General features: G+C 39.9%; 1 protein-coding gene across 1 annotated transcript in view; it reads right to left on the bottom strand.

The window, feature by feature from the left end:
• Positions 1 to 10,828: 10,828 nt before the first annotated feature.
• Positions 10,829 to 12,639, bottom strand: part of Ccdc34 (coiled-coil domain containing 34) — a 31,999-nt gene continuing 30,188 nt past the window's right edge. The window contains exon 6 of the mRNA XM_045156902.1: positions 10,829 to 11,316. Within this exon, the coding sequence (XP_045012837.1) occupies positions 11,102 to 11,316 (215 nt within the window). The 3' untranslated portion in view covers positions 10,829 to 11,101. The remainder of the gene's footprint in view (positions 11,317 to 12,639) is intronic.

Genomic DNA, 12,639 nt, shown 5'->3' with positions numbered 1-12,639 from the left:
ATAGTATACTTGCAGATTTCCAAAATTTAGAATGTTCTCTTCACAAATAATGTCTAAGGAAATAGATATGCTTACCCTGAGTTAAGTATAATACAATGCAGACATGCATCAAAATCTCACACAGTACCCCATAAATGTACATGAGTTTTATCTGTCAGTTAAATTATTTAAAATTTAGAATCCCTTCCAATATTTACAGTTCATGACTACTACCTTCTTGATTAGTTAGGTAAAAAGTTCAGAGTAAATAAAATTAAAGTTTTTTTTTTTTTTTAATTCAATGTAGGAAACTTGGGCTAGAGAGATGGCTTATGATTAAGGTGCTTGCTTGCAAAGCCAAAGGACCCAGGATTGATTCGCCAGGACCCAAAAAAAGCCAGACGCACAAGGTGGCATATGAATCTAGAATTCCTTTCAGCAGCTGGAGACCCTGTGCACACATTCTGACTCTCTCTCTCTCTAATCAAATAAATAAATGAATAAATAAAAATAGTTTAAAAATATAGGAAACTTAAAGAGCAGCAAATATATGCCTATTATGCTATCTAATTGTAGTACAAAATAGCAGCCTTCATGAGAACAATCTACAGGAAATGAGAATGGAGGACCTCAAGCCAAGAGAACAAAGAATGAGAGAAGGACTCCCTTCACAGAATTCCCTGACTGAGAGTTGGGTCACTTTCACTTTTTAAAAAATTGTTTATGTTTTATTTATTTATTTTAAGGAGAAAGAGAGAGAGAGAGAGAGAGAGAGGGAATGGGCACTCCAGGGCCTCTAGCCACTGCAAACGAACTCCAGACACATGAGGTACCTTATGCATCTGGCTTACATGGGTCCTAGGAAACTGAACCTGGTTCCTTTGATTTCCCAAGCAAGCAAGTACCTTAACCATTAAGCCATCTATCCAGCCCACTTTAGTTTAAAAGACAGCAGTGGAGGGGAAGATAACAGGTGAAGCATTCCAAAAAAAATAAATAATAATAATAATAATAATATAGTTTATATTGGAACTTTCAGAAGTTTGAAGAAGATACAGTCAAAAGTTACAAGGTATAGACTGGTAAAGGATGAAATTAGGGAAACAAGATTAGATCAAAATGTGGTATTGTATTACATTTTAAGGGTTAAGATGTTAAGGGCTAGAGAGATTGCTCAGTGGTTAAGGCAAAAGCCTAACAACCCAGGTTTGATTCTCCAGTACCCATGTGAATCCAGATGCACAAAGTAGCACATGCATCTGGAGCTCATTTCCAGTGCTAGAAGCTCTGGCAAGCCCATCCTCTTTTCTCTGTTTTCTCTCCCTCCTTGGAAATAAATAAATAAAAATTAAAAAGAAATACATGTTAAAATAGAGGGGAAATGGACAGAGTAAAAAAGGACTGGGGAAGAGAAAGCATTTTTCAAGTTGAGTGGTCTTCCAATATGCTGACAAAATTCCTACAGGATGAATACATTCAAACATACAAGAGAGTTGAAAATCACCATGGCTAGTACTTGTCTGAAGATATGTACCATGCTGGGGAAGGGTATGGAGAAAGTAGGGAGTCTTGGAAAAATTGGAAGCAGGACAGTGACAAAGTTAGATCTGCATTTCTGGGAGGTTACCAGTATGCAAGATTAGAAGCACAGTGACCAAACAGGAAACTGTGCAGTCATCTTAGTGAGAAATGACTAGTGTGGTAGTAGAGCTGTGGGAGATGTCAGATTTAAAAAGCACTTGGCAGTGTTTTTCAGACTCATCATTTGAAAGCTTTATACAAGTCTTGTGATTTCATTGATCAGGGCTGTGGACTGGCTTTTGAAATCTTACTTAGACAATTCTAAGTATGGGAGGAACGTAAACCAAAGCAGCAAGAATAGTTGAATCCCACTTTCCAAAGAAAGAGATAACTGGCAGAGATAAATGATCAACTACATTTTCAATACCTCATAAAGCCTTTGGCCCATGATAGGCACTATATAAATCAATTTAAAGAATGGTTAAATGAGGTGCTGGAAAGATATTTTAGTAAAGGTGCTTGTTGGCACAACCTTCCAGCCTGGGTTCAATTCCCAGCACCCTCACAAAGCCAGATGCAAAATGACAAATGCATCTGTGATCTCAAAAGCAGTTATGACAAAGGGAGGCAGAGCTAAGAGAATTCGAAACTTGTGGGCCATCTAGTCTGGTTTCAAATTATTTTTGATTTTCTACTCCGCCTCTTGCCTACAAGCCTACCATGTTCCTTTCTACCAAAGCAAAAACATCTACCAAAATCCAGCACAGGTCCCCAAGAGATTTCCCTGATCGCTCCTTGAGTAAGTAATTTCATGGAGAGTTGAAACCATATAACATGGTATGTAAACTCCCCCCTCTAACATTAAGTATCTTCAATGATGTTTTGAAGCACATCCACCCCAGGAATCAAAGGAGAAAAAGGACCTGAATATTTCAATAACTTTCATGGTTGGTGTAGTGATTTAAATGTGTGGCTCTATAGATTCAGGCTTGCATCTTGAGTCTCCAGTGGGTGTAACCCTACTGGGGAAATGGTATGCCATGGGGGCAGGGGTAGAGTTCAGCCCTTAGATGTGTTTGGGGATGGATCTTGAGTCCAGCCCTAAGATATGTAGGGAGCAATTGTAGCTCTGGCTGTTCCTGCTTGCTAGTATTTGTGTTTGCTGGCTGTTTGGCACTCTCTGTTTCAATCTATGGAAATGAGTCAGTTTCTTCTGCCATTGATGTATTCCCCTGAAAATTGTAAGCCTGAAATGAACCCTTTCCTCATATAAGCTGCTTTTGGTCAAGTATTTATCTGGCAACACGAAGCTGACTGCAATGGTAAATTTGGTACTGATAATGGGGTTTGCTGGATGTTTGGTGATGCCTCTCCACTTGGATCTATAAAAGTAAGCCAGCTCTTCCTGCTATTAATGGTGTTCCCCTAAATTTTGTAAGCCTGAAATGAACCCCTTTCCTTCAAAAAGCTGCTTCTTGTTGGATGTTTGTCCCAACAACAAGGTGCTGACTGCACCAGTAGGAAGTACAGACAAGGGAGGTCTGGAGGTGGCATAAAGGCTTGGGGTATGATGCTAGGTCAGTGTATTCTGGTGAGGTAGAACACTGAATACTGATATCACCACAGCACATCTTAGTCAATTTTATTATTGTCAGTCCTCTAAAGAACTCAGCTCCTTAGAGGTGATCTCAGCATGAACCGCTCCTTCTTAACTGGTATAGCACTAAAGGCTGAAAGAAAGGGACTGAGGCCCAATCTCTACTCTAACCTGTTTGCAACTGAAAGTGCTTTTAGGCTTAGGGAGATACTTCAGTGAGGAAGTACTTGTCAAAAGCATGAGGGCCTGCATTCACATTCCCTCCCAGAACCCACGTAAAATGCCAGCTAGGTGTGGTGGTGCATGCCTTCAACTTCAGTGCTGGGGAGTGGAGACAGACAACTCACTAAAGCTCCCTGGATAAGTCTAAGCCAAATTGGTGAGCTCTAGATTCAATGAGAGCCTTTGTTTCAGAAAAATAAGGTGGAATAAAGTGAATTAGGACAACACCCAACATGAACTCCTGACTTTCACACAAGTGAGCATGAGTACCCCACACACAACCAAATATGTATGAACACACACATATACACCAAAGTGCTTTTTTATAGTGTGTGTGTGTGTGTGTGTGTGTGTGTGTGCGCTGTGGTATGTGGCACCTCATGTGCTCATCTGCAGCTGCTCATCTACAATAGCCAGAGCTAAATGGTGGCTGTCCCTCTCCATCACTCTTTGGCCTGGGCTTGTTTTTGAGCTGGATTCACTTTACTGATTGGCAAAGCTGAGGTTACAGGCATGGGTGGCCATGCCCAGCTTTTTATGTGGTATCTAGAGACTCAAACTCTGTCAGTTTCAGGCCCCTTCAGGCCCTTTTGCTTGCACAGGAAGCACATTTAACTGCTGAGCCATCTCTCCTATCTAAGTAAGTGCTTTTAAAAAATTGCCAAGTGTGGGCATGGTGGCACATGCCTTTAATCCCAGCATTCAGGAGGCAAAGGTAGGAGGATCGCTGTGAGTTCGGGGCCAGCCTGAGACTACAGAATAAATTCCAGGTCATTCTGAGTTACACTGAGACCCAACCCGAAAAACAAACAATAACGACAAAATTACTGCCAGGTTTCCAGCATAGCATTGTGTGCTCCTGTCCAATAATGTTGCAGTGATACTCAGGAGATATTAACTAAGACATAAAACTACACACACACACGACCACATATGGATAAATACACATCACAGGCTCGTGACTGCTATCAGAATCTAATTGAATCTAATTGACGGAATGCCTCAGATGCTGTGCTCTGAATGCCCCGCTTAGTTCTGGCTGGAATTCTTCTAGCTGTGCTCTGCTTCCCCCCACCTGAGCACAGCAGGGATTCTAAGAAAGTTCATAACTGCAAGTGGATTCCTCTGAAGGGGAAACTCTAGTTGCAGGACTTTCAGCTATTTTCTTAGAACCCCACTGCAATCTAAGACTTCCCACCAAATCTCTCCTCCACAGGAGCCAGATGTCCTAGCCTCACCTGGCTTTATGCTCCGCAAAGGCTATTACATAACTAACCTCATGCCTGACTGCTACTGTATTTGTCTGCTTCTACACAATCCAATCTAACAAAAAGATTTTAAGCTTGCCAGATTATTTTTTAAAATTTTTATAAAATGTGAGAACCAAATATCTGCAATTTCCACCAAAGAAACCAAAATGTATTGAAGAAATGTATTAAAACATCATATTTAATGAGGCAAACCAACTTAACACAAGGATAGTAAAATATACCTAGATTTCCTTCAAATGGAAGCTTTCTGCAAAATAATAACAAAGAAATTGATCATGTTAGATGTTTTATCTACAGCTTTAAAAGACATCTCACACAGTATCACCTCTCTTTAAACAGGTATCTAAAGACGCAACTATCTAACACACCCAATGTTTTTCAAAACAACTGCAAAAAAGCCACCACAATCTAGTAAAAAAAATATGTGGCATAGATGACTTATCCTTAGTATAAAAATGTTGGGAAATTTAAACCCTCATATCATCTGCCAGGAGGCATAATCTACTGCCATTATTGAGTATAACAGAAACATTACTTCTGGATGACACTGTATTAGGTATTTTATGTAAACTTTGCACTTACCTTATGAATTCAGTATTATTAAGCTTATTTTTTAGAAAAGTAAATTGAGACTTAGAGGCATTAAAAATTTGACTAAGTTTCCAAAAAGCATGTCTTCAAACTCAAGTGAGTCTACTGCTCTCCTGGCTACCTCCCATCAGGAACTGGGTGTGGCCCATAAGACTAAAGGCAGCTGTCTTTACATTATCATCCTTGTAAGAGGGAAATGATGTGACCTTCATCTTCCCTGGGGATAAGTAGTGAGCAATGTTTGCATCCTAAAAATACAAAGGTGAACTACACTAAATAGTAATCTTCCGGCACAGACAAGGTCCATATATTTATTGGACAGATAAATTGGTGAGATTTTCTTCTATTGTACTGAGACACCTAAAATTTACCTTTAAGATTTACCTATGTGGTCACTTTGTATATCACCATGGGATGAAAGCCCTTAGCTGAGAGAGTTGTAGGCAGGTAGGCACTGGGTGATTGTTTGGGTAAATCTATTAAAATCAACCTAACTTCCTGTTCCCCTATCACCATGTATGATAGTTTCCATCTCTCTGGCCCTCAAGTGGCTTCCAGAGCCATGAGAAGGGTAAGGAAGAGGGGTTCCTCTTTCCAAGCTTACATGGGAGTTCTGTGCGTGTGAGAAGGTGAATGCAGACAGGGAAAGAGGTGGACGCTGTGATTTCTAGGGTAGAAAAGGGAAGTGTCCCTTAATGATTTTCTCTCCTGCAGTAAGGCACCACTTTTTCCTGGTTAAAGGATTTTTTCTCCTCAATTTCAAGAGGAAACTCATGATACCATTGCCCTTTCTAAACAACTTTTCACTCTCTGTCAGGCTGCCATTATCAACAGCAGTAGGTAAATACTCACTGTAAAGTTGGTTGTGCTCTTTCTCCTCAAGCTAACATATGGATTTCATTTTGAATATTACTGAGCAAAGTAAACATATGAGATTTGCTATTTTTTTGGATTAAGAAAAAATTAGTTTTTAGTCATAAGAAACTGCTCATACGTTATTCTTATCTGAGCCATGAGTATAAGTAAGACAAAGAAAGTACAAGCTTTGAACTGCCAATTAGATCGCTAGCAATCTATTCTTTTAAACAACAGCCCCATCTGTATCATTTCACTTTTGAAACATGGATGGAATATTTTTGACATCAAAAATCAAAGTGTATTTACCCATGGAATTCTAAAGGCTTTCCTTGTAAATGACTAAGAATTTAGAAATTTCCTCTGTGACTTTGTAGCAATGTCAATGTACACAAGCTATCCAAAGTCCTTTTGATGTTTAAAAGCCAACAGGTCACCTACCATTGGTCTTTGAACCGAGAAAGGACTGACTGTGGAAACATCAGTGTTCCAAGCCCTTTCCTTACTCCTTAGCCTTCAAAATTATTAAATTCTAAGTTTTGATGATTTTGAAGCCTTTAGTCTGCATCTTGGCTTAATCATTTCTTTCTGGGAGCTGACCCGAACCCTGAAAAAGGCCAGCACTTCCTCACATACCCTCCTGGTTTGAGCTTTTCGGTAAGAACAACTAAACTAATTCCTGCCAGCAAGAAAGCTCAAACAGGTCCCAAATTAAGTCAGTCACTTTTTTGTTTGTTTTTAACTCAGAATCTAGCAGAGCGCTAGGTAGACACTAGATAGATGCCAGAAGACTTCCTTTGTTCCACCCCCCCGGATGCTGTAGAGAACCTCTTCACTCGGCCTCCTGAAAGCTTCACTCTCATTCGTGAGAATGTTCTTTCTGTCCTCCATCCACTCATTTTCTCCAATGCCTTTCCTGTGTGTGTTCAGGGGCATGTGTGCCATGCATACGTGTAGAGGTCAGAGGACAACTTTGGGTGTCAGTTCTCACCTTCCACCTCCTGCTTTAAGACAGGGGCTCTTGTTCACCACTGCTTTGCCAGGGCAGCTGGCCCCAAAGCTTCAGGATTCTTCTGTCTACACCTCACTTCTCACCTATTGGTGTGACAGGGATTACAACACCTCACAGAAACCAATTTTTTTTTTAATGGGTTCTAGGGTTCTGAACTCAGGTACTCATGCTGACTGAGCTGTCTCCCCTGTCCCCTTTTGTCTTTTTCCTACATTCAACCATAGTCCATCATCTTGCCAGAACATAGTAGGCACTTGATAAATACATGTTGAACAAATGAAATAATGCCATGCTTTAGACTGTCTGTGGGGAAATGCTAGCCATCTCCTTAACTTTGATGTTAGACTGATGAAAGTCCAAATGTCTAAATTTCTCATCAAGGCAACAAACCTGTATTTCAACCAAGCTTAGGATGTTATGATGGTTTGAACCAGATGCCCACCGCCCCCCCCCCCATAAACTCATGAGTTCTGAATGCTTACTTCCCAGCTAGTGGCAATTTGAGAGATGGAGCCTCCTGGAGGAGGTATGTTGAGAGTGGACCTTGATGGTTGGTTTGCAGTATTAGTTTGGTTCACTCTCCTGCTGTTGTTTACCTAATGTTAGCAAGGAGGTTATGTCCAGCCTCTGCTCCACCATCTTTGCACTGCCATCATAAACTTCGCCTTGAAACTATAAGCCAAATAAAAAAATTGTCCTTCCATCAGGTGCTTTCTCCCAGCAACATGAAGTAACTACAACACATGCCCAATTAAACATAGCAGATGAGTCCTACATATGTCCCATGTCCCTCTTCAGTCCTTGCTAAGATCACAACTAAGGAACTTCTTTGAGGAAAAAAAGTCCACAAAGGGCAGAGGAGAATGTAATGGTTAATAAAAGACCCCATCAGGTGTTTGAAAGGTGGAGAGTATGTAGAGGTAAAATAACTGAGTTAGGAGATTATGAATGCAGTATTTTTTTTCTCATCTTTAAGGACATTATGACAGTTACAATTATCTTTTTAATTGCCTCTAGTTCTTCTGGGTGCTTCTTTTTAATTCATTTGCTAACAGAAAGAAAGGGGGGGCAGGGAGAGAGAATAAGTGAGCCAGGGCCTCTTGCCCCTACAAACTCTAGATACATGCACCACTTTGCACATCTGGCTTACATAGGCACTGGGGAATGGAACCCAGGTGGTCAGGTCCTACAAGCAAGGTCCTTTATCCACTGAACCATCTATCCAGGCCCCTTGTGGGTGCCTTTTTTTTTTTCCCCCGAGGTAGGGTCTCAGTCTGGCTCAGGCTGACCTGGAATTAAATATGTAGTCTCAGGGTGGCCTCAAACTCACGAAAATCCTCCTGCTTCTGCCTCCCAAGTGCAGGGACTAAAGGTGTGCGCCACCACACCCGGCTAGCCTTTTTTTTTTTTTTTAAAGTACTTTATTTTTATTACTTTGAGAGAAAAAAGAGGGAGAGAGAGAGAATGGGTATGCCAGGGCATTCAGCAACTGCAAATGAACTCCAGACACAAGTGCTATCTTGTGCATCTGGCTTATGTAGGTCCTGTAGAAATGGAACCTGGGTCCTTTGGCTTTGCAGGCAAACACTTTAACTGCTAAGCCATCTCTCCAGCCCTTTAAAAAATTTTATTTTTTTGTGGGTGCTTTTCAAGTCATCCCTTTCTTACCATCTAAAGGTTTCTAGATACTGAAATAGATAACTTGAAAAAAAAATTGAGTCAGAAGAACCCTGGAAAGCCTTAGCATTTGGAAACCCCCACCCAATTCCAGGTACCAAGGATAGCAGAGCTTACGCATTAGCTAGAAAGAAATCCAAGTAAAGGGACCATTTGCATAATGAACTTTAATACGCAAGCCCTGCTCAGGAATCCTGGCAGTCAAGCAAGTATCACCCCAAGTGATGCCATACTCCTCTAAGAAACAGCTACTGGGGAAGGCTTCCAGGAACTGGAAGCATCTCATTACAACATAAAATCTACCACGGACAAACCATTCCTGTCCCTGCATAACGTCTATCCAGTTTTTCAATGGATCACTGTTATATATGAACATGGACTTTTTTCAATATAAATGGAGAAAGGGATTAAGAGACATGTGTAGGAATCTCTGAACCCCACAAAAGAGAAAGCAGGTGGCTAAAGAGATGGCTTAGTGGTCAAGGCACTTGCCTTTGAAGCATAAAGACCCAGATTCGATTTTCCAGTACCCATGTAAAGCCAGATACACAAGGTGGTATATACGTTCGGAGATTGCAGAGGCTGGAGGCCCTGGTGTGCTCATTCTCTCTCTCTCAAATAAATAAATAAGATACTTTTTAAAAAGAGAGGAAGCAATGGGAGAAAAAAGGACCCAGAGGAAAGAGAACCAATTAAGAAGTAGAAGCATCAGTTACATCCTTAGGGAAGATATATCATCTATGAAAGAGGACTAAGCAGAAGAGTGCCTAGCATTTAAAATACAGTACCATAAAAAATTATTCAAGAATTAGAATGCCATGGAAATCTCCTATCTATTCCTATAAATCTTCCTATCTGTTATAATTACCATTTACCCATGTATCAGGCCCAAAACTATTTGTTTTTTTCCTCTGACTTCCTTTCCTCTTTTAGTGTGACAGCAAAAGTGGCACTGTTACTCTGCCTCCAATACTTACTCTTCACTGCTGCTGCCTTAACCTGGCACACTACGACATATTTGAAGATACTGAAATCAAGCTCTCACTTGTTTTCCTGTTTCTAATCTTTCCTTCCCTACGGACCAATTTTCCACAGTAGCCACAGTAATCTCAATTTATAATCCGTATCATTAATCTGCGTTAAATCTTCCAAAAGCTTTGTATTCAGTTAGAACTAACTCAGGACATACATGAAGGCTTAATCAAATACCTTTTGAAAAATCTTGCTATGATTCTAGTTATAGCTAGAAATCTATTCTGTGAAATAGGTTTATTAAGACATAACAACTATGTCTAAAACTCCCAGTAATTCAAAGTACAGCAAAATATGATTACTGTCCCAAGGCTCTGGCACATGAGCTTTGGATTCAGAGTATGAGCTTAAAAGCTATTTTGGGGCTAGGGAAATGGCTCAGTGGTTGAAGTACCCATGTAAAGCCAGATGTACAAAGTGTCACATGTGTCTGGAGTTCCTTTTGCAGCAACAAGAGGCCCTGGTACACACAAACACTCTTTCTCCCCTCACAATTAAAAAAAAAAAAATCTTAGCCAGGCATGGTGGCGCATGCCTTTAATCCCAGCACTCAGGAGGCAGAGGTAGGAGGATCGCTGGGAGTTCAAGGCCACCCTGAGAATACAGAGTGAATTCCAGGTCAGCCTAGACTAGAGTGAAACCCTACCTCGAAAAAAAACCCAAAATCTTATACAAAAATTCCCATGTATGCTGGTTAAAGGTGCTTGTTTGCAAAGCCTTTTGGCCCAAGTTCAAGTACCCACATAAAACCAGATAAACAAAGTAGCACATGTGTGTAGAGTTCATTTACAGTGGCAAGAGGCCCTGGTGTGCCCCTTATTAATCTGTGTCTCTCTCCTCACAAATAAAATAATTATTTTTAAATTCCAACCCTTATTTCTGTGGTACAAAGCAGGCTTTCAGACATTTTAAGAATTTCTTCATAGAAAACATACCAAAAACCATCTATAAAGACTGAAATTGATTACTCCTGGTCTCTAACCCATTTGGGTAAGTATGTAATTTGAAATGCCTGTTTGAACACATTAATCTTATACACATAAACACAAGCCAATAATATAGAATACAACAGAACAAAGAAAAACTCTTTTATTGCTATTATAGTTTTAATAAAAACTAAACATAAGCACAACTGTTAGATATTCAGTCATTTATCCTGAAAAACAATATGCCAAGATCAACCTTGAAGGGTTTATTAAAAACTCAAACATAGAAACTATCCTCAGATAACTCCAAGGACTCCAATAAAATTAGGAAACTGGTGATCACATCAAATGTTGACTTGCTGAGTGCATGGTAAAAAATAATAGTGGTTTTGACTTGAAAATTAACTAGCTCCATCTACTATCTCTGTATTCTACACAGAGTTCCAAGCCCAAGGTTGCCTCTGGCTTTATGGATTGCCAGAACTGATGACCTGTGTGGCTGACTTGCCATAGGTCTTTTGCTCTTCTTTCCTGGGAGGTCCTTAACTTCTTTAGAAGGGGGAATATGAATCGGCTTCCATGGAATTGGATTATAAAAGGCTGGTTCTGGATAGCAATTTCCATTGTAAAAGCCTGTATATTAAAAAAGCAAAATGAAACAAAAAAAATCAGAACAAAGAAATCACTTGCCTTTAATTCCTAGAAAAATGTTAATGTGTTAACAAAGCAAAATAATACTGATAAATCAAGCTATCTAATTTAAAACCTGAAACCTTCAAAGTATTTCAAAGAAGCCAGGTATGGTGGCACATGCCTTTAATCCCAGCACCCCGGAGATTAAGGTAGGAAGATCACTGTGAGTTTGAGGCCAGCCTGGGACTACATAGTGAATTCCAGGTGAGTATGGCTGGAGTGAGACCCTACCTTGAATAAAAACCTAATAATAATAACAACAACAATAATTTCAAAGAAATAACACTGTTCAAATATAGGCAAATATGTTAACAAATACAAACAAATACTTTTGAAAATCCCAATACTGTTAAAACTTATATGAATAAAAATGCTTGCAGAAGTTTTCCTGGACAAATTTTAGAACCTTTAAACAAAACATTTATGTTCTTAATTCAGTCTGGGAAAGTACTAATTGTGTCACTGGTTTTCCCATATTAGACTAAAGTTAACAGAAAACTTTACTACATAATACCTATAAGTCAAGATTCTTGTTTACAACCAAATTCTAAATTATATTCACTCAAATTAATAACATTTCACAATGTTACTATAATTTTTATTGCTAGTTACAGAGCATTCTTCTACTGACGCACACAAAGTGTATGAAAGAGTCTGACATCTGACAACCTAGAAATGGTGTGAAGGAAGATGTTGCAGTCAGGTTTGCACTGTTGGCAGAAATCACCCTACCAAGAGCAGCTTTTACGAAGAAAGGGTTCATTTTGGCTTACAGACTCGAGGGGAAACTCTATGATGGTAGGGGGAAACAATGGCATGAGCAGAGGGTGAGCATCACTCCCTGGCCAACATAAGGTAGACATAGACAATAGCAACAGGAAAGTGTGCCAAACACTGGCAAGGGGAAACTGGCTATAATACCCATAAGCCCGCCCCCAACAATATAATGCCACCAGGAGGCATTAATCCCCAAATCTCCATTGGGCAAAACTTAGCATTCAGAAGACCTAAATTTATGGGGGACACCTGAATCAAACCACCACATTCCGCCCCTGGCCCCCATAAAATAACCATATGATATAAAATACAATGCATTCAGTCCAACCTTAAAAGCCCCATAATTTTTAAAAATTTAATTTTAATTATTTGAGGAGAGGGAGAGAGAGAGAGAGAGAGAATATGGGTGTACCAGAGCCTCCAGCCACTGCAAATGAACTCCAGATGCATACTCCACCTTGTGCATCTGATTTACATGGGTCCTGG

This window comes from Jaculus jaculus, chromosome 8 (genome assembly GCF_020740685.1).
Source record: "Jaculus jaculus isolate mJacJac1 chromosome 8, mJacJac1.mat.Y.cur, whole genome shotgun sequence".
NCBI lineage: Eukaryota > Metazoa > Chordata > Mammalia > Rodentia > Dipodidae > Jaculus > Jaculus jaculus.
Note: the sequence above shows the minus strand (reverse complement) of the source record. Positions and strands in the feature narration are given on the sequence as shown.